Source organism: Leguminivora glycinivorella, chromosome 2 (genome assembly GCF_023078275.1).
Source record: "Leguminivora glycinivorella isolate SPB_JAAS2020 chromosome 2, LegGlyc_1.1, whole genome shotgun sequence".
NCBI lineage: Eukaryota > Metazoa > Arthropoda > Insecta > Lepidoptera > Tortricidae > Leguminivora > Leguminivora glycinivorella.
The window spans coordinates 10,586,929-10,614,075 of NC_062972.1; the positions used below are offsets into that span (position 1 = coordinate 10,586,929).

Sequence of the window (27,147 nt, forward strand, 5' to 3'; positions counted from 1 at the left end):
CTAATTTTTTCATGTTTTAGTAGATATAGTTAAATGTAAAATTATTTATTTTACCTGCACACACTTGAGTATTTTTATGCTCGTTATTTTAATTTTACAATAAAATATTTGAAATATAGTGCTTATAATTATTAAATATAAAACTTTTTAAAAATATTTTTTGATACAAAATCATACTTCATTGATTTGGAACAATACGTTTTATCGGACCGACATCCGACACTATCGGAAGCGTTTATCGGGTGTAGGATGTCGGTCCGACACCCGATATCGGATCGGATAATGTGAAAACGGCCTAATAGTCATGCTTAAGTAATATGACAGGTGACATGTCCTTGGTGTGATAGTGGCGCGAGTCTTTGTTAACGAGATTGGTGTGGATATCGCCGTGCGGTGGCAATTTACTTTATAAATAGAGACGGAGTGGGAGCGGCAGCCACTAAACTGTTCCCACTTTATAGATTGTTTTCAGCATACGTAGCTACAGGTGTTGCCGTCGGCATACCTACCGACATTGTGGAGGCGTTAATGTTACGACTTTGTAGTCATTATGTATTTTATTCGAGCGTTTTTGAATTCTAAATCAGAGAAAAATGTAGTTTGGTATTTATTTATTTATTTATTTAAACTTTATTGCACAAAATATACAAAAATGTACAAATGGCGGACTTAATGCCAAAAGGCGTTCTCTACCAGTCAACCATAGGGCTAAACAGAGATTCAATACAAATGGTGCAGAGAGAAAACAAAAAGGTGATTTACTAAGAAGAAAAGCAAACTATATATATACATATACAGCATATACTACACATACTTTTACATAAATAGATATTTATAATAAATATTTTAAATATTACATATACTTATTAACATATTACATATTTATTATACTTATTAATAAGTGCTACCTTCTCGTACTAGTGCGGAAAAGAGCGTACAGCCATCTTAAAAGCCGGAAACGCGCCTCCAACACTTTTGGTGTTTCGGGTGTCCATGGGCGGTAGAGATCGCTTACCATCGCGACCTGTCTGCTTATTTGCCTCCTATCCCATAAAAAAATACTTGCCTATCAAAAATTCACGGGATCAATGTATAGGTATTACCTGCTGTAATTAAAGAGCATTGAATCCAGAGATCGGACGGATTTGCGACATTCTTAGTGACTTACGTCATTTTAATGACTTTTAGTATGAGATGACGCACAAAAATCCGATCTCTGGATGATTCATCATTGTAAGTATCGGTCGTGTTTTCCCGTCACTGGCTGGTTGCAAATTTCCTATTTTTTGCACTTCAATCGTAAATAAAATAAAAATATATACTTTTTTTTGTCCCATGGCATGGGATCAATATGGCACAGACAACTGATATTATTTGCAAATAATGGAATCTTTTTGTGCGTAAAAAGGTTAGTTCCAATTACATCATCATCAATGGCTAGAAATTATTTAAAAACAAATAAAAAAAAAACAACTTTAAGTTACGACTTATGACATTAATTATTATGTCAGTCAAGGTTAAACATTTGTGCACAAGGATAACATTTGTGGAAAATCTGTACAATAATGGAAGAAACTGACAGTAATTCTCGTGTGGCAAGCTTGCTTGCCTATCATTTAGTCAATCTGGTTCTACAAGAGGGTTGCATGATTGCAAACGCTGCCTTGGAGTCTGGTATTCATCCATACTAGTTATACTAGTACTAGTTATACTAAGTACTTAAATTATAAATGGGGAAAGTATGTGTGTGTCTGTTTGTTTGTCCGTCTTTCACCGAAGCGACGGAATGACGTGATTTTTTAAGTGGAGATAGTCGAAGGGGTGGAGAGTGACATAGGCTATACGTTTTGTATCTTTCTGATCGCCCACTTATCTGAAATGGGGGTGTAAGTTTGTATGGGGCATTCCGTAATTTTCGAATTAAACGCGAGCGTAGCCGCGGACGAAAGCTAGTACATATTTTTTATATTTATGTCTACATACCTATTACCTGTACGCATCTATAAAACATTAGGTAAGATTAGGCTACCTGCGTATTATATCCAAGGAATTAGGACCCATACCCATTTAGGTTTACTAAGTAGATACTCAATTTCTTGTCTTGTTATATTTCTTGCATAGGACCTATTAGGTTAGCTCTTATTGATCTCTGTTTGGCCCAAAGGTTAGCTGGTAGAGGATGCCTTCTGGCATTATGTTCGCCATTTGTACATGTTTTTTACTGTGCAATAAAGTTTAAATAAATAAATGAGTAAGTATACCTATTCTGCAATATTTCATGTCCGTGTATGCCTATCTTATAAACAAATTTGAATTAATAGTGTAGTATAGTAGCAGATCTCGCGGGTAAATTACACTACTCCACTGCTGCACCAAACTATGGGCATTTTCAGAATTTGGGACCCCCCAATTAGCGAAAGTTGTTAACAAAAATGAACTCACTGTCAGTTTTGTGACGATAATTAAGCATGAATTTTCAATTTAAAAAAAAATTGTTTTTGTGTTAATTACATAAACTTTAAGCGATAATCTACATTCAGAATGTGAAAAAAGTACATTTTTAGACAGATTTTATGCTTAGTTATCGTCACAAAACTGACAGCGAGTTAATTTTTGTTAAAAACTTTTGCTAATTGGTGGGACCCAAATTCTGAAAATGCCTCTAAACCTTACCTTTAATTTAAACGAATAGTTACCTATTTCCTATTTGTTTTACAAGTGGGCAAAGTTTTTGTTTAACCGCACGTGCCAAAATTGATACTCGAGCAAGCGAAAGCAGTATTGAATCGCGAGGAAAGATGGATCTTGAGTATTGCGACGGTTTCGCACGAAGGTTAGCGAGTGGTTCACCAACACGAACAAAATAGTGACTTTAAAACATCAATCTAAATCAAATCATCAATGATTCGATTCAAAATCGTCATTTATAGGTAAATTCTAAGCCAGCTGAAGACATCAAGTTAAAATTTAAACAAACTTTGCACTTTTGTAGATAAAAGCAATTTTGCTATATGTTTTCGAATAGAAAAGTAAGCCTTTGGTGTGGTGAAAAATTAATTTTTCCCCTCACTAGCTCGGAAACACGTGTTTTGTCCTTTAATACCAGCGGGTAAAAACGCATTTTATCCACTAGTGGGTAAAGTAATTTGACCTTGAATAAAGTCAAATTAACTGCTTTAAAATTGATAAAAGTAGGTGAATCTAGTAATAAAGATGATTTACCACCTGTGGAACTACTAGAAGCAGTGATAAACGCATTTTTGCGTTGTAGTTTCCTCGCTATAGTGAGGGGAAAAGTTTTGTGTTACACTCGGGTGCAAATGTATTTTACTTCTCGTATGTTGAAAAACTGGCAAGTTCAGGATTCTATTCTCGAACCACTCGCTTCGCTCGTGGTTTAACTATATAATCCTTTCACTTGCTCGTTTTTCAATTCCACACTCTGCGTTAAAATACAACTTTGCCCCCTTGTATAACAAATAACTATTTCACTTCACCAACACGAACAAAATAGTGACTTTAAAACATCAATCTAAATCAAATCCATCAATGTATTCAATATTTATGATTCAAAATCGTCATTTATAGGTAAATTCTACCAGCCAGCTGAAGACATCAAGTTAAAATTTAATTTGTATGAAATTACTTTGCACTTTTGTGGATAAAAGCAATTTTGCTATATGTTTTCGAATAGCAAAGTAAGCCTTTACCAGTTGGTGTGGTGAAAAATTAATTTTGTTTTGCAGGACACCCTCGTGAATATTTGGCAATGGGAGTGAATGCTGTAAGATCGGATTTGACGTACGTCATTCGTAGAGGTGAAGATACCGCGGAAGGCAACTTTATCGAGGGGACTGATAATGCCAAGTTGGAATCTGAACTAAATAATATCTTGATGACATCTACACCACAGAAAAATGCAGGTAAACAGAAATTTGGCACGAAATGGTGTCTATTCATACTTCTATACAATCATAGAAGGACCTAAGAGACTGAAGGGCGTAGGCGTCATAGTTAATGATAGTTATCTATAATAACGTAGTCGTATTAGTTTTATTTTCGATTTTGCTGTTTGTAAGATGTCGAATAAAATGTTTCAGACGATAAACCTAAAATAGAAAATGGCCAAGGAGACGATCACAAACAGGTGGTAAGTTATGCCTAAGTAATTATTAAAAATACGATAGTCGTAGGTATATACATGACCCTAAGGGCCGATACAGAGGGACTGCAGCCCAACAGTAACTTAAGAGCCCTTATTCCTTTGAGCGGTCATCAAATTCGTGAAAAAGCCATCGATAGATGGCGTTGACGCTCGGTACACGAGCACCGGCAACGCAACGCGTGTTTCAACATAGGCAAGAATAATCTTGATAGTTTTGAATTTAATCGCTAGTAAAAATTCTTTTGGTTTTACATGGGGACTTTAAAAGTTTACAAGAGATAAGAATAGATTATGAAAACTTCCACCCATAAGGGCGTAAAAATAGGGTGCAAGTTTGTAGGGGGATGATTTTTTTTTGTTATAGACTTGAAATTAGAGAATAAGAGAAAAGTGATTTCAGCTAGCAGCGTTTTTGGATACTTTTCTCCTAAGGGGGTAAAAAATGGAAAAATCACCAACTATCATCATGATGGAGAAGGGGGAGGGGTGGGGTTGAAACATATTACTTTTTTTGTTTCTCTGTGCTACAGTCACCGTCATAAAGGAGTGATGAGATTTCTATACCTAGTCGCTATAGATCGTTCGACAATTTCGTATGACATTTCAAAGAGTATATGACAAGGTACAGAAATCATCACTTATTTATGCCGGTGACTGTACATTTTTTTTTTAATACTACGTCGGTGGCAAACAAGCATACGGCCCACCTGATGTAAAGCGGTCACCGTAACCTATAGACGCCTGCAACTCAAACAGTGTCACAAGCGCGTTGCCACCCTATTAGAAACTTGTACACTCCCTTTTGCTGTGTTAAGTACACAGCAAAAAGGAATGTACAAGTTCTAAGGAGGGTCGGGTTGCCGACGACTCAAAGGACAATAGACGGAACAAGTTAGTTCCGTAAGTCCTCCCGTCATCAGCACACCGCACCCTCGTTGAGCTCTGGCAGCCTTACTCACCGGCAGGAACACAACACTATGAGTAGGGTCTAGTGCTATTTGGCTGCGGTCTTCTGTAAGGCGGAGGTACTACCCCAGTTGGGCTCTGCTCTAGATTCGAGCGAGACGATATCCGCTGTGCTGTGCCCTACCACACAAAGCGTAATATCATTCGCTATGCCCTACCTACACTGTATGGATAGCAGTGGTAAACGGTAGTAAACAAAAAATCATATTTCGGCGCTATTATTTTAGGGTTCCGTACCTCAAACAGGAAAAAGGAATTATTGGATCACTCGTGCCTCTGTCTGTCCGTCTGTCCCAGCTAATTTTCTCTAAAACTACTGAACCGATTTACTGTAATTTTGCATACATATGTTGTTCCTTTGACCCAAAGACGAATATCATCATCTTCCTTGCGTTATCCCGGCATTTGCCACGGCTTATGGGATCCTGGGGTCCGCTTTGTCAACTAATCCCAAAGTTTGTATTAAATAGAGTAGAGATATTGTATTAAATAATTTTTAGTCAAGTAAGATAAGATTTTTAGGCCAGTAAGTAAGATTTCATTATTATTGTCAGCCAGTTTAAAATAGGCCAAAAATGTAATATGACGTAATTAATGAACGCCCCTTAACTATAGGGTAACCAGAACCACACTTCAGGACTTGAATTATCTCCTGACAGTCCTGACCTTGGACCTTATCTAGATCGATGCTGCTCGTTAGCCCAAATCTAATGAGCCCAAACATGTGGAGTTACGATGAGTAGAATAGCAGTTCTGTTGACCATCTCCTGACTCCATCACGACACGTTGGAACTCATTTAGATCGATGCTGCTCGTCAGCCCAAATCTAATGAGCCCAAATATGGTGGGGTTATGATGAGTAGAATAGCAGTTCTGTTGACCATTTCCTGACTCCATCACGACACGTTGGAACTCATTTAGATCGATGCTGCTCGTCAGCCCAAATCTGGTGAGCCCAAATATGGTGGAGTTATGATGAGTAGAATAGCAGTTCTGTTGACCATCTCCTGACTCCATCATGAGACCCTGGACCTCATCTAGATCAATTCTGCTCGTCAGCCCAAATCTAATGAGCCCAAACATGGTGGAGTTATGATGAGTAGAATAGCACTTCTGTTGACCATCTCCTGACTCCATCATGAGACCTGGAACCTCATCTAGATCGATTCTGCTCGTCAGCCCAAATCTAATGAGCCCAAACATGATGGAGTTATGATGATTAGAAAAGTAGTTCTGTTGACCATCTCCTGACTCCATCATGAGACCTTGAACCTCATCTAGATCGATTCTGCTCGTCAGCCCAAATCCAATGAGCCCAAACATGGTGGAGTTATGATGAGTAAAATAGCAGTTCTGTTGACCATCTCCTGACTCCATCATGAGACCTTGGACCTCATCTAGATCGATTCTGCTCGTCAGCCCAAATCTAATGAGCCCAAACATGGTGGAGTTATGACGAGTAGAATAGCAGTTCTGTTGACCATCTCCTGACTCCATCATGAGACCTTGGACCTCATCTAGATCGATTCTGCTCGTCAGCCCAAATCCAATGAGCCCAAACATGGTTGACTTCCGATGAGTAGAATAAATAGCAGTTCTGTTGACCATATACTGACTCCATCATGAGACCTTGGACCTCATCTAGATCAATTCTGCTCGTCAGCCCAAATCTAATGAGCCCAAACATGGTGGAGTTAGGATGAGTAGAATAGCAGTTCTGTTGACCATCTCCTGACTCCATCATGAGAACCAGAACCTCGTCCTGGTCCCGAAATATAGTCAAAATTCAAACTCTCATCAGATTTCAAGTAAAAATTGAAATCCATATAACCATCTGAAATGCAAATCGATTTCTAAAATTGCATGTATAAAAATCAGGCGGACCGTATGCTTGTTTGCCACTGACAGGATCAAGATTTGTTTAGTCGCAGTATACAGCATTTCTCGGAATTATCTAGCTGCTTACGAAAGCAAGGAGCGCCGGACGATCGAACGCAGGTCCGTTGTCTACGAGCGCTCGGCGCAGACTGAGCGGGCCCGTGTCAGCACAGTGTATTTTATTCGAATTTTAGGTGCTTTAAAAAAATGTCTATCGACAGAAAGGTATGTCCTATATGTATGATTTTTTTTTATTATGTCAACAAGAAGTTCTAGTTTAGGATATTTTTGTTTAAGAGTTACAATATACGCAGGAACCGCAGGAAAAATACATAATGTAAACCTCTTTTTATCGAAAAAATGGGGAAGACACGGAAGGTTATTTATCCTCCATTTCAAATAAATCTTAAAATGTTAAACGTTGATTACCTCGTATAGGATATAATAAATAGGATTGTGATCATTTATTACCCCAAATGACATTTTTAACAGCACAATCACGATTCGAAACGAGTTATTCCACTATGAAATTTGAAAACGTCTTCCGAAGAAACTGATTTTTTTGAAGTATAAAAAGACATATTTTAAATTATTATCCAATTATTACCTAGCTTAAGATATGTTCTTTTAGGAACATTATCAGTTTTTTAATAATCATTTATAGTTTCTTTATAATTTTGAATAAAAAGGTTACATTTTGCCAAAAACGCTCGTCTTTAGGAATAAGGCCTCTTAAGTGCGCTTTCACATTATCCGATCCGATATCGGATGTAGGACCCATATCTCATACATTGAAGCCGCCATCTTTGATTTTTGCCTTTGAAATTCTTCCGACATCCGATATCGGATCGGATAATGTGAAAACGTACTAAGTGCGAACTGTAAGTCAAGCTCTTATACAAACAAATGTTGCAGTTGGGTTATACCTCATCCGTTTATCGTTCGTCTATCTGCTTTAAAACATATGACTTAATAAACACTTTTATCCATTTTAGAAACAACAAGAGTTGAACATCTCTACATCTTTATTCATAAATCACTTGTTTGACATAAGTGAACTGGAATTAGGAATTAGCGAGAATGCAAATCATACGCAGAATATTGAGTACAACGATTTTCCTTTCTCCATAAGCAATGTTATGGATTGTTACATGAATGCGGCGCTGGACGCGATCCGTGTAACAGAAGAGAAAGAGAAAGAGTCAGTTGACAAACAAGTTAGAATTTCAGGAAATTCTTCCTTTACTTACGTTGAAGGAGTATTTGAAAATTATGAGAAAGAGGAAGTATTATATGTGGATCATGACAATTCACCACGTACAGAGAACGTTTATGAGATACCGCAAGATCCAATGACGTCACAAATGGCATTGCAGGTAAAGTACATACCTACTTACGACACATTAAACAATTTACCTACCTACTTTTAGTACTTAGCTAATACTTACATGTTATGTGTTTCAACAGTGTGATCTTGATAGCAAAAATGAAAATTCAGAATTATATGAAAACACGTATCTTACTTTGAACCGTAAGTTTTATTTTTAACAATTGATAATAATATACCTAATTTTAAATTCTTACATACAGTCAAGTGTAAAAATATGGGTGCGTACAACTTATCAAAAATATGTCCCATAGCACTTTATGTCGGCGGAATAAGGTCTCGGTACAATATTTTTGAGCGGATAAAATCGATACGTATTTTTGCACTTGACTGTACAAACTTGCCGTGCAGTAAGTACAGAGTACCTAAAGTTTAGAATCATAATTATTGTATTTTTAGGTGATTACGATCAATGTTCTGATGAGGAGGAGTTTCCTATCCTAGCGGATCCCAAAGGGATGTTGTTGCAAGAAATTGCGTTGATGACAGCAAATACGTCTTTCGATACTGAACGGTCATGCAACGAGCACGAGGAAGACATACAGAACGTAATGTTGTTAACGATTTATAGTCAATTTTGACCAGAATAATGAATTTAAGTCGGAAGTTCAAATCCAACTCGTAGAGTTTTTGGGAACTTAATTATTATCAAATATCATTTGAGATGAGCCAGTACATAGCGGCAAAGGAAAACATCACTATGAAACAGTACTAAGGCCGATAGTCCACTATTATATATGTTTATCATGGAAATATGATCATAGGCAACATGCCGTCCTATTTCATGCAGACCTATGATCATATGCCTATGATAAACATATGATAGTGGACTATCGGCCTAAAACAAATGGTCCTGTAGTTTCAGTTTCCAGCCAAAAATGTCCTACTTAGTTAAAATATGTATAATTCAGGATGAAAAGTATCGACGTGAAAATTTTGCTACAACTTCCGGAGTCTCTTCGGGCTCTCGCAAAAGCAGAATAGTTCGTCGGTGGCGTATGCAAGGAGCCAAGTTCCTGGCCTGCATCCGGGGCTGGTGGCGACGCAAATCTACTGGAAAACGCAAGGTAAAGAAAGAGACGCCATCACATATACATAATCGCCGACTAGCCTAGTTATGGGTGCTTGCAGCATTAAAATCGTGATAAAGTCGCGCAAATGATTCAATAATGGATTTCGTAAAAGTAGACTTCTTAGACTGCGACTTTTATACTCGCAAATTAAATAAAGATACGTTTCATGATAAAAATAATTCAAGCAAATGGGTCACACTTATACCAGTGTAATATATTAAAGTAGGTACCTACTTGTCCAACCTTATTTTTCTTGTATTGAAATAAACTGCATGTTTTTATTACAGCGTCAACTATTACGTATCCATAATTATCCACTCGTGAGTAGATGACGTAGGTATTACGGGATGTTACTCGCAACATCATTAGATCTTATTAATCAGTAAAATGTCAAAATATTATCTAGCGTAAGTCATGTTCTAATTATATTTACTACGAGAATCTGAATCATATGTTCAGAATTTGCTCAACGTGCATGTTTAGTTAAGCGTACGACTATAATTATTCGCGAAATTGCAGTTCTTACAATCTTACATGCAAGATTGTTCAATGTGTTTGTAGGCGACTTATTTTTACGTACGCTACCTTTTATTATTAGATCTACAGGAGGTAAATTATCGACTCTGCACAACCCCCTTATGGACCTCAAATAAGTCTTTAATAAAAACCAAGCACTTGTAAAGTCCAAATGCCACGTCATCTACAAGGCGTATCTATTATTTACTGGTAGTGGCCGTGTCACTTACAACTTACAATAGAGCTTAGTTGGCAAGGGCGGATCCAACTTTGTAGTTTTTTTTGCACGCCTGGTCGCGTATAGCAATATTTTAGGCGCAATTTGGATAAATCCGCCTTTTGGTATCGGTTAATATATGAATGATTGATTATAGGAAGGGGCGAGCACCCTCCAGCGTCCGCTGTCCCCGGGCGCGCGCCGCCGCGCCTGCAGCCTGCTGGACCAGCGCGTGTCCCCCGCCGAGCTGCCGCGCCGCGCCAAGTGCAACACCATCAACGAGGCCCTCCTCAACTCCCACCACTGGATGGACTACACCTTCGATACTAAACGTACTGATTGTGGAGATGTCTAGTTCTGCCGAAAGGTTGATGATTTGATTACCTAAATGAAATAATACACGTCTTATAAATAAACTATTTGATCTCATATTAATGTTCTTTTCACTGTGAGACTATAAAATGTATAAATATTAAATGGTCATTCAATCGAAGCATCTACGTGACTAAACGTCAGTGACTGACGATTTGTTCAATTTATCGTAAACCTTGATTCCTAAACAGGTGCTTTTGAATAATTTTTCATTAGCATAAAAACCGCAAATTAGCAAAAATGCCGTCGACATTAAATCAATCAGCGCGGGTCGAGCAGGTAGCTGTCGAACACCTCGATATTTCCGAAAGAGATCCGATCAAAATAGTTATCGAAGATGTAGATTTATCATTGGAATAGCATGTTGGTGTGTTTGGCGAGGGCGGGCGGGAACACTACTCGTCTCGCTCGCGCGCGTGCGAAGGACGCTTGCCCGAAGCGGTCGCGACGACGGACCGACTCCGCTGAAAATAGAACGGTCGCGGATTCCTGGGCTAAATCTCAAATATCCAGACGGGTGCGCCATCTAAGCCAGTTAAAACAGTCCCGCGAAAAGTTGCCGAGCCCCACTTCTTGTCTGAACGTTCGCCAGTGAAGACCGGGAGGGAACCAACTACCACCACACAAAATGGTGAGTCACTCCTGACGTCAGTGAAATTGTGATAAAGGAGTTCAGTGAAAAAACGGACAGTTAGCTCGGCCAGTGATCTATCCGACGCGTGTTCTAACATCGAGAAACATATTCCGCAGACCGGAAGATTGTCGAAGTTCTGGAGAGACCAGCACTCAGAACCACGTTTAAAATCAGTGTTGTGCTTAAGAGACAGTGACGAATTAACATGGTATTGTATGCTTGGACAGATAACACAAACACTCGGTGCCCTGACGCTGCCACACAACTAATCCTACACATAGCATGATACCATTGAACATGAAAAGTAACGAAATGTTTTTCGTCATTTTCAGAGCGACCTCAGCAAGAACGACGTCGATAGTGAGTATTCTTTATTTTAAATTTAATATTTACCGTTAAGATTATACATACCAACTCTTACTTTGCCGAACAATTCGAACGGCCGCAAAATTCTAACATTGTCTATTGCATTTGATGGGAAGGATTCACAAAGGTGACATAATGTTTGAGTATGAACATTGAAATTTGTGAATGGTAACATAATGAATGTAATGTGAGCGAGCATCGTAATATCTAAGTATAGAATGGTTTCTCTAATAAGGTTCGCGTAATCGTTGCTAAGAGATGCCGGCGGTGCGGCATTGGCATGGCCACGCTGCGCGAGCGCTGCGTTCTATATTTAACCCGCGGTCACGTGGCGCGCGGCCCGCCCGCCCAAACAGAGAAACTCCGCTCAAATTTCACTGCAACCCTGTTTCGTGTTTTCGGCGCCCGGCCAAAATCTACCTGCGCGTGTATACGGATATTTTTTTGTCATACGCTCGACATTTACAATCTAGCTTACTGTCAATATCAAGGTCATCGTGTGCTGTCGATCAGCTGATCTCCGGCTTGTTATGATATACCTACCATGCCTGTCTTATAAATGAAAACCTGAACTTTATTATTTTAAAGTTAGGTATATTTCAAAATATTATACGGAGAAACATTTTTTTTATTAGATAAATAGATAGGCAGATAGAAAAAAAAATCTGTCTTTTATTGTTATTATTAATTTAACTCTATTTAGATCATACCTTATAGGATTTAAATCAGTCACCGATGTTCGATTAATGCTATAATTTGGATAATCATTTATCAACAAATCTACTATTAATGTTTGATGTCCATGCAATATTCTTCAATGTTATCATTGATATAGATTATTCATACCTAATTTATTTATGCTTAGATAAACTTTACAGCATTACAGCCTATAATAAAATTGAGGAGTGTCTTTTCAAAAGGACTTATTTCTATAAGTCAACAAAGGTTACTTTTATCTATGTCTTCCTAGAGAAATAACCCTTGTTGACTTATAGAAATACATAAGTCCTTTTGAAAAGATACTCCTCAATTATATATTAGCCAATGCGCTGTAAAATTAGAGTTAACACAAAATTATAATGAAATTAAAAAAAAACATAAGAAACATAACACACATTATAATTTGACTTGCCTGATTAATTAATCTGATAATGATGATCGAAGGTAGATATAATTATGAATACCTGCCCGTAATTATGGTATCTACTGACGAAGAAAATAATGTAACTGTTGGTTGGTTTCCTGTAATTATCGTAAGGAATAAAACAATCTTTGATTAACGCTTGTACTTAACGAAATTTTTTTTTATATAAGTTATGCGTTTAAATTAGATTTTGACAACCTTGCATTTGATTTACAACCCATAAACTCAATGAAGAAGTTTAACATTAGAAAGAAGTTCAAAGGAGTTGGGCCCGAGCCACAATTAGGGCACACAGCTACGATCTAAAATTAGAATGTGAGTCAGAAGTCGACACAGTGAATATATCGAAACTTGCGAGAAAAGAAAATATTTTCGGCGAAGAATGTGCGCCCACGCAGCGCGCCCATGGTGTTGTCTGCGCTGAGGTGCAAATACAACGGATACTTCTGGAAATATTTGCGTTATTGTAGCATTGACTCAATGTTTGTAGCAATTTATGTTAACTATCTTATTGGTATACACGAGGTTAAATGTTATATGTATAGATCTCTTATAACTACAAACCATATAGACTAAAAGTTTACTTAATAGCTAAAATCAGTCTTTAAATTCACAGTTTCACATTCCTTATGTTTTATTGCATTGTCTCTGTATCATTTTCACTTCATTATGGTTTCTAATAGGCCAAGCTAATATCTCCTAACTTTCAAGAGACATTCTAAAATATTAATAATTGATATGGGCCACATATACGGAAAACATAAGAAACAAACAACACACCCTACGGAGGTTAAACTTTGGAAGCCAGATTAGAACCGGTGTCTGCAGTTTTCTACGTTGACACCACCATTAGGTAGCACATATTCCTTTCTTTATCTTGTTTATGTATATTATTTTATTCCAATTTCTTGTGTATTTTTTGCAATTTTTAAAGGTGTCTATTTGTTTCCCAGGGGCATCCTTCGCCTTCTCCATCTACGATTTCGACGGCAGTGGCAAGGTGGACGCGTTCAACCTCGGCGATGTCCTGAGGGCGCTCAACTTCAACCCCACACTCGCCACCATCGAGAAGCTCGGCGGCACCAAGAAGAAGGGCGAAAAGCTCCTTACTGTAAGTACTATTTCCTTAAAATTAATCAAGGGTAGCTAAAAATATCAAAATTCAACAAACCTCATCATTTTTCTAATAACATTTATTGGTAACGCTTCATTTTCGGTTGGTCATTTTTTTCAAGTGTAATCTCAAACGTGACTTCATTTACCAATAATACCTACTAATAAATAGATTTTTTTTTAATTTTCTGTAATGATTAGATTAATGTAGTAACAGAAAATATTAGTGATCCTGCCTGTGAAGCCGATGGCACTGGACTGGGTTAAAATTCCAGTAAACGCATTACTTTACATACTAGACAGATAAATATTGGTCCTGTCAGGGATGATTTATATGTATTTACCTGTATAAGTATGTTTATCGTCGCTTAGTACCCATAGTACAATATTTTTTTTTATATGTTGGTAAACAGGGTCAGCTTTCTACATAGCCTCACGCCACAAGACCCAGAGCAACTAAACAATGGTTTTTAAGATGAAAAAGGTCTTCCTTGGATTATAAGTTCCATTTCAAGACCAAGTGACTCTTTTCAGGCTATAGTGGTTACATATTTGTAATTTCAATTGCAGGTCGAAGAGTTCCTTCCCATCTACTCCCAAGCGAAAAAAGACAAAGACCAGGGAGGCTACGAAGACTTCTTGGAATGTCTGAAGCTGTACGACAAGAACGAGAACGGCCTCATGCTCGCCGCTGAGCTGACACACACACTTCTTGCGCTAGGTGAGCTCAAGTTAATCCTAACCGTAACATAATTGTTCTTATTTTATTTATACGATGATGATGATTATTTATAAGTATGAGAATAAGCAGTTTGTGTTAAAATTAATAGAATAGGTTTCTTTTCGTGTGGTGTCGGTGCGGACAGGTACCGTGAGCAAGGACCCCGCGAAGGATATGGGGGAGCTTTGGTCCTGTGCATTCCTTACTTGCCTATTACGACTCCCACGGGACAAGATAGGGTGTAGCTATTATTTTCGTGTGGTGCCGGCCACACGACACTTAATATAATAGGTTGGTTTGAATTGTTTAGCTGGGAAACATAAAATTTTCCAATTTCGAGCGAATAACTTCTTGTTTCTGGCAATGATCCTGGGCCAAGATTAAACCAATAAGACATAGGCAAAAAGCCAAGTACTTAATAAGAAAAACGAAAAAATTGTTATTGTTTATTTCTGACGGTTTGTGTCGTCAACAGGCGAGAAGCTCGACGACAAACAGGTCGATGAGGTCGTCAAGGACTGCATGGACACCGAAGATGACGACGGCATGATTCCCTATGCGCGTGAGTATCACACTCAACTTAGTCTTTTTACTTTTGAGTCATAGACAAATTTAGGTTTCAGTAGATGTTTTATACAGTGCATAGTTTCAGTCCTTTTTTATTTGTAAACAAGATAGGTACTCATACTCGTAATTAAAAGTTTCATTTCCTCTTCACTTGCCAACAAACATCTTGCAACTGATATTAGTAAGGATTCAAACAATGCACCCAACGTAGTTTATATTAATGTAAAAAAAGTTTGTAATTTTGTAATTTTTAGAATATCTAGTTGCCTGAGTTGTATTGTATGTACCTTATTTAGCTCATTGCACAGTGCACTTAGTAGAGAAATTTGTTTTATTAAACCATTCCACATATTTATTCCTACTAATGTCAAAACCTTCACCCTTTGAAGTTTTACTTTAGACACCATAGAGAAACAAAGTATTATGCCCCCTAGATTGAAATGATGCTTTCCATTATTCCGCATGTGTATCGTAGATGTGTGTGCCCTGTTTTACCCTTTATCCATTTGCAGCATTCCTGAAGAAGGTGATGGCGTAGGAGGTTCACATCCCGTCAAATCTTTAGTTATAAGATCGTAAGTGGATACATTATAATGGGTGTCGCTACTGCTGCTCTTCGTTCCTGCTTTGCTACTGTTTTGTACTTTATTCTTGACGTTTTTTCTTGAAAGGAGCCATAGATGATTATTTCGCTGGACGATTAGCCTGTCAGTTATGACAGTTATTCGCCACTGTTACCTCTTACGATTAACTGACAGGCTGATATCTCCCGTTGAACTAGAAATCTGTAAACTCCTTTAAGAACTTTATCTTTCTCTTGTCCATATCAGGTAAAGTCTCGAGTTTACTTAACTTTCAGGACACCAACGATTTCTGTAATATTTCAATAACATTATTCTCATGCACAATTAATTCTTATGTTCTTGATGTCTTGTCCAAGTTGTCTTAAACAGATGTTCTTATTGTTTGATATAATTTTCTGTGTGACGTCATAACTTATCGTAACCTGATTTCATGTTTATTTCTAAATTATAAAATATTTATCTTGGCGAGAAACGCTAAGAATGTTGATCGCATATCGTGTATCGTCTAATTTAAAAGAAAAGTACCGACTTCACATTTCACGCTTGATTTTGAATTTTGTAAAGTCGGTTAAAAGCTAATCAACCTTCGGAGGTTCGAAGATTACCCTAACAAGGTACCCTACCATAAATAAACCAATCATAATCACATTATACATCTACTTAATAAGTTTAATATAATATCGCATTTCTCAACGTAACTGTACCTACAACTACATGCGCCAGTTGCCTTTGACAATAGAAGGCCTGACTGACGATATTGTGCAGAGTTGCAAAATCGTCCTCAGCCATCATCGGAGTAGCCAAGGTGTCTACAAATATGCATACAAAAGCTCTGCCATCATGTCATGAACGCACGAGTATATCCAGATCTTTTTGAGCACCTTATCTGCTCCGATAAAGCGTACTATAAATATTAACGGATGTTTTACAGACAGTTTGGTGCAACTGGTCCTCATTTGTTTTTAGAGATTGACATGTCTTTTTCCGATTTCAGCTTTCCTACAAAAAATGTGCGACAAAGCTTTGGGCAACGACGAAGACGCGCCTGCGGAGGGCTAAGGCCGGCGCTGCAGGCCCCCGCCCTGACCATCCCGTATTCACCATCTCGCATACGGACTATCTCCCTTTTTTATACGACGCAACAACACCTACCAAATTGTACAATCTATCCATCGACTGTATGTACATACTTAAAGTAAGATTAAATTACTGTAAAACACGTTGTACGTGTCTTTTAAATTTATTATTATTTATTAAGTACATTTTATAATGACAAAAACATAAAAAGCCGTAAATTATTTTATAATAAACTGATAAATATTCAGTCTTTTGTTATCTTCAATTATTTCGGTCAGTTGTAAATACCTACCTTGATATACAAATACATTTATTTTTACGTAGGTACCTAGTCCTATCCCACTGATCGGAAAGAGAGTCGAAAAGGCTGTAAATACGAACCTTTAGATTATAGCTACTTACAATACCAATACAAACCTTACAATTAATTATTATTTATTCCTTTATATGAGAGAGAACCCTTTGACGCATTCCAATGACAATCACACGTCATTCTGCCTCTACGAAGCATTTTCGCTACATAGTGGGAAATCCGTGTTATCGGCTGCGAAGTAGCGCTACGACCGTAGACCTATCAGGTTCAGGGTACGTAGCCAAATGCACAAACGCTCACGATAATAGCTGTTTCGTAGCTATCTATCTCTATCGCTCTTGCGTATTGGCGCGACAGAGCCAGACTACATTTCTGTCAGCGTCTGGTGTCGATGATTGCCATGCGGCTACGCCAGCAGAATGCAGATACTTATACGGACGACCCGATTCGAACTTCAATATTCGTCAAATATTAGTATGGATATATGATACGATATGGATGGGATATGTCAGTGTCCGAAACTTAAATTTTGGCACGGTTCGGTATCGTGTAGCAGTGACGTCTTTACTCATATCTTAATTGCATTGGTCGAATACGACAGTATGCAAGACTATGGCATAATTCCCACATTATAAACCCAGTTCTAACTTTAACATGGTCACTGACCATTGCCCCCACATGGATAAGGGCATTCTTATTTTGAAACAGTTTGGTTTACAAAAGGGAACTTGACTGTTCTTAAAATAAAATATGGATATAAAGTAACTGAATTGACCGTGACGTCACTCAATTCGGTTTCATATTAATTCCATATTAGCAAGTCGTTCAAATTCGTTTTGACAGTTCTTAAAAATAAGCTGATTTTTACTAGGAGGCAAGTAGCCAATTCAGAACGGGACTGTGATCGTGTATAAATAAGGTAATATGATACGCCAAAATTGCTTTATATACGATATGGATCATATGTCTGTGTGAAAAGTGATATTTATACGTATGTTTGATTGAAGAAACGACATAGTCTGACACTACATATCCGACATATCCCATCCATATCCTATGTCAACGTTCGAATCGGGCTGTCGACTTGTATAATAAAAGAAAAGAGGAAAATATACCATCACTTGGACTATGTAATAAAAATTTGGTATAAATATCCTTATTTTAATCTAAAATTTAATCGTATAAATATCGGTAGTGACCCTTATTTTGAATTTGTTCCTGAGTCATGGATATTTTCATGAGCTATGGGCCTCAGTCAATCTGTGGAATTCTGTATATATGTATTATTTATTAGCTAGAAAACTAATTTGATCGATATTTCTAATAATTATACCTGACCTACCTAGAAAACGCCAATCAAAAATAATTACTTTACCACTGAGTAAAGTTAAAAACGTAGCGAAATGTTGTAAATGCATCTCGGGTAAGTTCGTCATATATCTTGGAGATGAAATACGTATAGTCACGAAAAGAGTCATAAGCGCTCCTACATGTACACATACTCAGCTAGCCAATTTGATTGCAACACTAGCAATCTTGGCCCTAAAAAAAGGGCGAGAAATCAATTTTGTATGAGAATTAAAACTTCACACCTAAATTTTTTAGTAAATTTTTAAGTGTTATGATTCCGCCAACGTCGAGGTTTAGGAAGGCACGCGTTTTATGAACACAATTGACCGGTGAGCCCTACAATTTTAATTTTTTTTTCAAATTTGACGCCTTTTACTAAAAAAAGATGCCACGATTTAGGTGACAGTAAGGACGATGTAATAATACCGGACATTCAAAACCCCTACAAAAAAGCGTAGCACTGAAATGTATGGGCCTTTTAGGCTTAAAACTAGATGGCGCTGTTTCGCAGCCTGGAAGTTTATTTTAATATCATGATATCACGTCAATACACATTTTAAAAAAATAAATTTTAGGCATCATCAGTGTAGTTATGATAGTATTAATAGGTGGCGCTAAAAATCGAGGTACCTACGATTCTTAGTATGAAGATTGTAAAATACTATTTTTCGAATTGAAAAATATACCGACAATAGTGACACCACCTAGCGGGTAATATATACTGTTAATTTAAAACGTTCATTAATTAGGTATGTTCAAAAACCTTCTTCAGAATATACTTTTCTGAAAACCGCATCAAATTTGTTTCAGCCAAAAGCGAGGTAATCGCAAACAAATATAGGTTTACAAACATGAGGGTCAAATTGAGGACCATGTTTTTTGAAGCCAGTTAAAATAGGTCAAATTATTCATAAAAAAGTTCCCATGACTGAGTCACTAAATAGGTAAGTACTTACAGATCGGTGCTTAACTGGGCAATGCCCGCTCGGGGTTCGTTCGCCAAATCGTGGTTTAAAATTTTTAAACACCATAACATATAACTAGATTGTTTTCTATTTTCAACTATATTTAATATATCTTAAGGTTTTTATTTCTTTGAATAGTTGAGTGCGATACGAGAAAGAAAAAGTACGCAGCGTGATTCCTCCCCCACAGTAGCCAAAGAAAATGGCGCGGAAATGTTTTGCCGGCATCAATACAACGCGCTCGGGTCTATTCGGCAACGATCGTGGCTCCTCGGGAAAATGAAGCTGCGGAATAATGTTGCCAGCGGTACGGTTATCTACATTTCTGTGTTTTTATGGTAAGCTGTTGATAGCCTTTTGGAAGGTATTTGATGGAATTTATTAGTTTTCATTTGATGAATTTAGATACTTAGTTTACATTTACAGTAAATAGAAATTGAAAAACTACACTGTAGTAGTACTAAGACTGTACGATTACTTTTCTTTGAAATAAGACAATTCCTGATGAACCTATATTTTTTTGTAATTTCACGAAAACATTGCTGCATACTTTTTTGAGTGATAGTTATTTTTGAACTTAACTGTATTGTAAAATTTGTAACCAGTGTTGTTGAGCGAGCATTAAGTTAATCATAGTAAATTAATTTGTGAGCAACCACAGAACACCTTAGGTGGTCTGTGTGATCAACTAACCGTCTACAATTAGTGATCTTTTTAAAAAATAAAAAAAATATTGACGTAAATATGCAACAGAAGTATGTAGGTATTAAGTTAAAAGAACAAATTGAAATATGTAAGTTATATGCTCTAAAATAATGTGTAATTCGTTTCCAGCCACGCATGGCAACCCCGTTTCAGTCCGGGCGCGAGTCTGGCCGCAGCCTTGTGTTTATCTCCGCCGCGCGCGTACGTCTCGCGTGTTTACGAGTGTGATAACGTGATTACTGATAGTGAGTGATACCGGTTCCTACACAATACAAAGGTATAGATATTGAGCAATATGCAATTTTTAGGAGTTTTTTTATTTTAAATGCTAATTATAGAAATGAATGAGGATGCAATTGTTTCTATGATTATGGTGTAATTTAATATTAGTTATGTATGATTGTCACTACTTATGCATTCATGTTTGAGTTGAGAGAGAATATATGCATAAAAAATGTTTTTAGCCATCAATTTCAACGGAAAGAATAGTTAGTTTATATGTACCTATACCAAGTAGGTACTATTAGTAGGTAATGTAACAATGAATTCGATTTTGATAAAATTATGCGCATGAATTGATACCTACTACACAGGTAGGTAGTATAGTAACCTGTTTTTAATGTTTTTATAAACAATATCGCGTCGCGCGATATATTACTAGAATGTTCCTTAAGTACCTACTTATTTATAAACAAAAGAAAAGCATACCTACCAAATTAAGTATCACTAACTTAAACTTGCTTCAACTAAGGCATGTTAACTCAAACATCACTAACATCAGACATTGACAGTTTGATGTATGTTAATTGATAAGGTTTAACAGTAAAATTAATAAAGACAAGCTTTAGAATCATAGTTTAATCAGATAAACTCCACGCAGGGGTGGGAAATTGAATAACCTGCCTGCGGCAGCCCCCTTGGGATGAAAACCACAGACAATAGAATGCATCCCTCGGCGTCGGCGCTGTAATAGTGAGTTTACCCGCAAACATCTACCCCGGGTTCACCGACTTCTTGGCGTTTTTAGTACATAGGGCTTATTAAAAACGGAAAATATATATGTATATACCTAATATAGATAGGTTTTACAAAAGAAAAAATAACTAAGCATGCGAGTGGCGCAGGTCGGACCATATCGGTGTCATTTAACTTGGAAGTCAAATATATCGCAACAAAGTACCTAAACATTTCTCTTCCTTCAAGGCCAATATGTTTGTTGTTGTAGGTATGATATACATATATTACATATGAACACTGTATATCAGGCAGAAAGCGTTTGCGGTGATGTTTTTGGTCAAGTTAACCGAGTTTTAGGACTAAAACTAAACATAATAATATTAGTCAGCTTCATGCAACCAACCTTTCAACCTAAACTGGTAAACTAACCATACACTTTTATCAACCACCTCGATTAAACGGCAGACATATAGGTATACGTATACGGACACGAACAAACTTTCCTAAGCAGAAGTAATTACTTAACCAAGTGGTAATTAACAGCTTGCTTCCTAAGTATGTCAGTAAATTATGTAAAATACATTTTGTAGCGTTCACCCGTGTCGTCAATCCATAAACATTTCAGTTTGTATCAGTAAAGTGTTTGTTGACAGTGTTTATTTTGATTAGGGATTACTGAACCTCACACGGCGTGAGATTAATATTTAACACCCATGTTTGATTTGAGGATATTTCCTACTAGATACTGGTACCTTAGTAACTTATTAATAATCTGTGCCTCTAAATAGGTTGTATTTCTTGCGAGAAGTTTTTTTGCTTAGGTCAGTGTTTTAGTCATAGTTACTGCAAACTGCAACTTGGAAAATACTAGTAGTAGGTATGTAGACTGTAAAAGGGTTATATTTCCCCCTTCGTTATAAGTTTTCTGTTGAGTGAGACCGAGAAAAAAGTCTAAGTATTTCCTTATCACCAGAGGGCGGAATTGCTCATGGCAAAAATCAAACGTCAATAGGGTTGGAACGTTAAATTTTATCGACATTTTCATCTATCGATAAATTCAGTCACTTTTTACATTTTTGACTTTAACGTTGACCTTTGATTAGGTATTCGACCATTTGATTTTGACCTCTTTGATTAGATTAAAAGTAAATTGATTTTATTTGATTTGACATTTGATTACCGTTTCTGTCACTAGTCCTTTTGCAACTAATTCACGTTTGAAAAAATGGTTAGGTATTCCAAAACGAAACAGTCAACAAATGCATAAAGAAGTATCCTTATCTTACATACGATGAAAACAACTGAATAGTATACTGATAATTTCAGTTTAATCGATAGTCGATAAAATTTAACGTTCCAACCCTATTGACGTTTGATTTTTGCCATGAGCAATTCCGCCCTCTGCTTATCACACACAGGTGAAGGAAAACGCCCTATTAAGAGTTCATCTATCTGTTTCAGCAGGTGTGAGAGCTGATCTGTGAGCCATGGCTGATGTGAAGCATGAGGTGCCGGCGGGCCACGTCGACAAGCACAACACAGGTATGTAACACGTATTATATGTTTACAAAACAACACTTGTTTACTACAGTGGCCTATTTCAATAATAGTGACAATTGACGCCCGACAGTGACACTTCGCTGATCATTGCCTGTTCAACAAGAAAATTATTCATTCATTCATTCGTTCATTCACATCAGCCCTTTATCGCCCAATGCTGAGCATAGGGCTCTTCTAGTACGACGTTATTATTACGACAACGGTAATAACCGTCTTGGCTAGGCCTCCAAAGGACTACCGCCAACACCGGAGAAAGCAAATTGCTGGAATGAATCTGAGTCACTCTATTTACGCTTTTGGTGACAATTTAAGAAACTCCCGTGTTCGGTGAGCCCTAAGATCTTCCTTCGTCTTATAAAACCGATGTTTGACAGATTAGGTCACGAGTCATTAACGCGTAGGCACGTTCGCTGTCAGTTCTCTAGGGTCCCCGACGACCCCGACTCATCGCAGCACTGTGTGCATCAAATCAACTTCCTCGATGTACCGTACCTACTCTAAAACACCTATCAATATCAACTAGACTAAATTAACATTGACATATTTTTTTGATTCCTGTTATTATCGGCAATGCTCTTTGATACCTATATCTACCTACAATTTTGCAAACAACATAAATGCTATCAATGTGACAATATTGATATGAAATGTTTTTAATAATGAACTCAGGTGTTTTGTTATACGCAGTGTTTGTTTGGAGTTATCTTTTGTACACAATAGGTACTAATGATGTAAATATTGTCTTAACTTTTTAATAAGTAATGTTAATTAAACGATCACTTACTGCTGAAATACAATAACAACAATACGATGGTTATTTAACAGTTTTTTTTACTCCGTTTTAATTCATTGAATTGGTTAAAATAGGCAGCAGACTCCGGTCTTTGAATTGACATAATTATTATTATCCTGAATTCCAATGCGGGTGAAATTTCAACCTAATGCTAATTCAAAAATTCTACTTACTAACTAGAGTTAGGTAATTTACACTGAGTCCATTTAATATTTGTTTCAAACAAGGCTCCTTCATGGGTATAAAAACATTGTTTACATTCAAGTCATTTTAATATTTACGTAATCTATTGTAATATTGAATTGCATAAAAATTACATAAATTTCCTTCGTTACGGTAGTTGAGCATCCGAACATGCAGCAGGTATTCGCTATAAGAAAACAAATTATCTGCATTCTATGTACTTTATTATATAACTACGAGTACATCCTACAATTCATAAATTATACTGTCTTCCTTATTTGACCACTGAATATTTCATGGGTTTTAAGCTTACATGAAAGAAAATCATCTAGACATCTATACAAACATTTTGTTAACTTATCCTAAATGTCTACTATAAAAAAATACATTACATCATTAATTACACATCACTCAATAAACTTTATAAACTGCCAGTAGTTTACGAGATACTAAATTACCTACGATCTAGATTAATTGTTAGTAATTTTGTTTTATTAAGTTTAACTCCCGGTGTCCTCATTCTGTTTTAATAACGGTTAAGTGGTGTAAAATAAAAGCACGAGTTGAGTGCTCTTTATTGCAACAAAATGGTAGTACCTATCATCGCAGCAGGTGTCAATTTTCAGCAGGCTATAGGCACATCTCGGACACTGGCGATCAAATATATGAAAGAGGCGCGTTCCTAGCACACATTCTAAGCTCGTATAGGTGAACGCGTACCATGCTTGTATGAGTGAGATATGACAGGTCGATCGATAGTTCGCGTTTTTGACAGGCGGTAACTGTGAGGTAAGCGAGAGGGGGTGGACGGCACTTTCAGCGGGGAGCGGGAGTGGCCATACTGTACGATAGTACTCTTTATTATACTGTGCTATAGGTTAGTAAGTACAGTGAAAACTGGATAAGTGGAATCGCAAGGGACCGGCTGTTTTGTTCCGCTTATCCAGGTTTTCCATTTATCCAGTTTTCCAATTAACCAGGTTCAAATAAAACGTCTTCTCACTTATAGAGGCTCTCGCTAATAGAGGTTGTCGATGCTAGTAATGTCGCTTATAGAGGTCACGTACAGTCAGCTGCAGAGAAAAGGAGACCCCCTGCCATACAAATTTCTATGTAAGGGGGTCTACTTTTCTCCGCAGCTGACTTTACATGCTATTAGAGCAGGCGCTAAGTCGGGAAAACTAAATATATATCTTTTATTTAATATACATGTAGATATAAATTAACAAAAAATAGGTTTAATCCTGACTTCTAAAAGCAATCAAAATAATCCACAGTACTGTTCTACAAAAACAATATCTTTCCTTTGTTATGAAGTAACTTATATTTAAACAAAATTACTTCTAATATTTATTTATGCAAGAAACCAGTATAGTTAAATAAATCAATATACCGATTGTACTTTAATGAAAAAATTCGATTTTTTAAATTTATCCCGAAGAGATAAACACTTGATTGTGTACTTAGGCATTGCTTATCTAACAGCACGGCACCGCAACGCAGCTAAAACCAAACTGAACGATGTGTAATCTCATCCAAAATATATAGCTAAAACATAAACCAATTTTCCACTCATAGAGGTTGCGAAGACGACTACTTCCAGTTGCAGAGGTAAAAATAAGAAATTTCCGAAAAAATGGATTCCACTTATAGAGGTCCCAAAATTCCACTTATAGAGGTAATTCGTTGATAAGGGACCGGGACCGAGAACTTAGGTCCACTTAAAGAGGTTTTCCACTTACCCAGGTGCCACTTATCCAGTTTCCACTGTATTAGGTACTTTTCATTTTTAAGAACAGTTATTTATTTTGTGTCAGATAATTTTTACTGCATCGTTTTTTTTTCAAAAAATATATACATATTTAATATATATTCTGAAATGTACATTTTATTTATAGTACCTACAATAAGTACAAGTATGCAAATCTTAGTTTTATTTTCTTTGCTTATTCGATTCGTGTCTCAAGGTTATGAAACGTGGAAACTATTTCTAAGAAAAGCATCTTAAGGTTAAACTAGTAAGTTTTTCGCTTTAGGAAACTATTTTAAACTGCAATAAATAATATTGCATTTAAGCAACCTTTTTTGTCTTCCATATTTAGTCTAATATTCAGTTGCAGTTCCTATGCTTTTGTTTCAGGATAAACTATCTTAACAAAATAATTGTCTTCGGATTAATATCATCATAATTAAGTTACGTATAGAATTATTTAAACGGATTTCCTAAACATTAATTAAGAAAATCGGTAAAATGACAATTTTTTCATTTATATGAAACATTAAACAATAAATGTTTATAGAAAGCCTGTTGTGAAAATAAAACGTATCAATATGAGTCGTCGTCGATTGGGTTGTTGACTGGGCGCCAGCTCCGCACCGCAAATACTGCGTGTAGGTGGCATTCTAAATATTATCACTTTTACTCACTTCTTTTATTGAGCTAAACTATACTTCAAATATTATAACAACATTTTCTTATTTGTGAAAGTAACTGTTTTAAGAATTGCTTGGATCAGCCTTATAGTGCCTATCTATTTTTTATTTTTAATAAACAAATAGGTAATTAGGTACTAAGTTACTTGCCTACCTAAACCACTCGTCACAGCCTAAATAGGTACCTATAACTCCCAGGCAATGGAGGTTTTCGATGTACCATTTCATTTTTAAAGATATGGACTATTCAATAAAAAATCGAAAACATTGCTTCTTGAACAAAACCTCAGAAATAGCTAGTTGTTTGCTTAAGTTACTACGGGGTCGTTAATGCCTAACCAGGTTAGATAGGTTGTTTGTTTTACTACGGAATAGTCAATCAGTGACAACAATGCGAGAAGCGATTAATTGACTATTTGTTATTCAATCACAATCGTAATACATTAGTCATACGCTAGTATTGACATTGCTCCGAGTTATCTTTATCCCGAGCGGGCGCCCTACATTAGCCCGCTCGTTTATTCATCAAAACTAAATAGTGCCCGCACTAGTACTGTTCCCCATAAATAAATACGCACTGTTTTGCCTTATGTCAGTGTAATAAGGTGTAAATGTGTATATGTAATATAGTTTTAGACCTTGATTGTACCGGTCGTAACACCTGGGGCATGCTGGGACCATATGCAGTCAGTTTGTGACTCTGCATACAAATCTAATCATATTAAAATATGTTTTCCGCGGGGAGTAAACAGTACCTACCTTTACTTATAGGTACTTGTAGTCGGAATGCAATGTTTTACAATTTTACGTTTTATTTTTCACGTGAGTTACCCGATTTTAATGTTTAATAGATTAATATCGTTTAATATGCTTATTTGTTTATATTCTTTGTTATTAAATAAATTCTTTATTAGACAAAGCACAGACAAAAGACGAATCATTTTTGAAACGATTGTAACAAAGCTGCGAAAGGGTGAATTTTATGCTGCTCATTTAAGTCAGTTCGTGCTTCATTTAATTAAAAGCATTATTTTTCTAATGAATTATTGGCATAAGCTGGGCTGGCTAATTAGCCGTGGTAACAAAGGGTATCAGTCGCGACACTGTG

At 36.7% G+C, this 27,147-nt stretch overlaps 4 protein-coding genes across 12 annotated transcripts in view; 3 read left to right on the plus strand and 1 right to left on the minus strand.

Moving 5' to 3' along the window:
- Positions 1 to 13,657, minus strand: part of LOC125237475 (protein unc-80 homolog) — a 70,307-nt gene extending 56,650 nt beyond the window's left edge. The window contains 1 exon segment of the mRNA XM_048144585.1: positions 11,620 to 13,657. The gene's annotated coding sequence lies outside the window, so the exon portion shown is untranslated.
- Positions 1,549 to 10,961, plus strand: LOC125237438. Of its 3 annotated transcripts, XM_048144517.1 has the most exons (9): positions 1,549 to 1,674; positions 3,747 to 3,923; positions 4,101 to 4,150; positions 8,005 to 8,385; positions 8,477 to 8,540; positions 8,796 to 8,944; positions 9,308 to 9,463; positions 10,360 to 10,569; positions 10,935 to 10,946. In XM_048144517.1, exons 1-8 carry the CDS (start codon positions 1,566 to 1,568, stop codon positions 10,555 to 10,557), a joined length of 1,284 nt encoding a protein of 427 aa, XP_048000474.1. In that variant the 5' UTR covers positions 1,549 to 1,565; the 3' UTR covers positions 10,558 to 10,569; positions 10,935 to 10,946. The 3 variants fall into 3 exon arrangements, with proteins under 3 accessions (XP_048000474.1, XP_048000466.1, XP_048000481.1); XM_048144509.1 differs by having other exon boundaries at positions 10,360 to 10,961; XM_048144524.1 differs by lacking the exons at positions 8,477 to 8,540; positions 8,796 to 8,944 and having other exon boundaries at positions 10,360 to 10,961.
- LOC125237452 (myosin light chain 1) lies at positions 11,075 to 16,927 on the plus strand. Of its 2 annotated transcripts, XM_048144547.1 has the most exons (7): positions 11,075 to 11,205; positions 11,541 to 11,568; positions 13,672 to 13,829; positions 14,402 to 14,552; positions 15,028 to 15,114; positions 15,632 to 15,694; positions 16,698 to 16,927. In XM_048144547.1, the coding sequence occupies exons 1-6, from the start codon at positions 11,203 to 11,205 to the stop codon at positions 15,655 to 15,657; spliced, it is 453 nt and encodes a 150-aa protein (XP_048000504.1). In that variant the 5' UTR covers positions 11,075 to 11,202; the 3' UTR covers positions 15,658 to 15,694; positions 16,698 to 16,927. The 2 variants fall into 2 exon arrangements, with proteins under 2 accessions (XP_048000504.1, XP_048000495.1); XM_048144538.1 differs by lacking the exon at positions 15,632 to 15,694.
- Positions 16,928 to 20,265: 3,338 nt separating this feature from the next.
- LOC125237405 (microtubule-associated protein tau) overlaps positions 20,266 to 27,147 on the plus strand; it is a 53,454-nt gene continuing 46,572 nt past the window's right edge. For 4 of the 6 annotated variants that reach the window (XM_048144473.1, XM_048144447.1, XM_048144482.1 and 1 more), the window contains exons 1-2: positions 20,266 to 20,390; positions 22,532 to 22,612. In XM_048144473.1, coding sequence (XP_048000430.1) covers positions 22,574 to 22,612 — 39 coding nt within the window. In that variant the 5' untranslated portion in view covers positions 20,266 to 20,390; positions 22,532 to 22,573. The remainder of the gene's footprint in view (positions 20,391 to 22,531; positions 22,613 to 27,147) is intronic. The other 2 variants (XM_048144455.1, XM_048144497.1) reach the window with 1 other exon arrangement.

Bases quoted from the DNA above. Each gene is read 5' to 3' on its own strand.
- LOC125237438 (XM_048144509.1), top strand. From the start codon at position 1,566: ATGGAAGAAACTGACAGTAATTCTCGTGTGGCAAGCTTGCTTGCCTAT. The intron at 8,945-9,307 runs GTAATGTTGTTA...TGTATAATTCAG, and splicing joins ACGAGGAAGACATACAGAAC to GATGAAAAGTATCGACGTGA. The intron at 9,464-10,359 runs GTAAAGAAAGAG...GATTGATTATAG, and splicing joins AATCTACTGGAAAACGCAAG to GAAGGGGCGAGCACCCTCCA.
- LOC125237452 (XM_048144538.1), top strand. The intron at 11,569-13,671 runs GTGAGTATTCTT...TTTGTTTCCCAG, and splicing joins CAGCAAGAACGACGTCGATA to GGGCATCCTTCGCCTTCTCC. The intron at 14,553-15,027 runs GTGAGCTCAAGT...TGTCGTCAACAG, and splicing joins ACACACACTTCTTGCGCTAG to GCGAGAAGCTCGACGACAAA.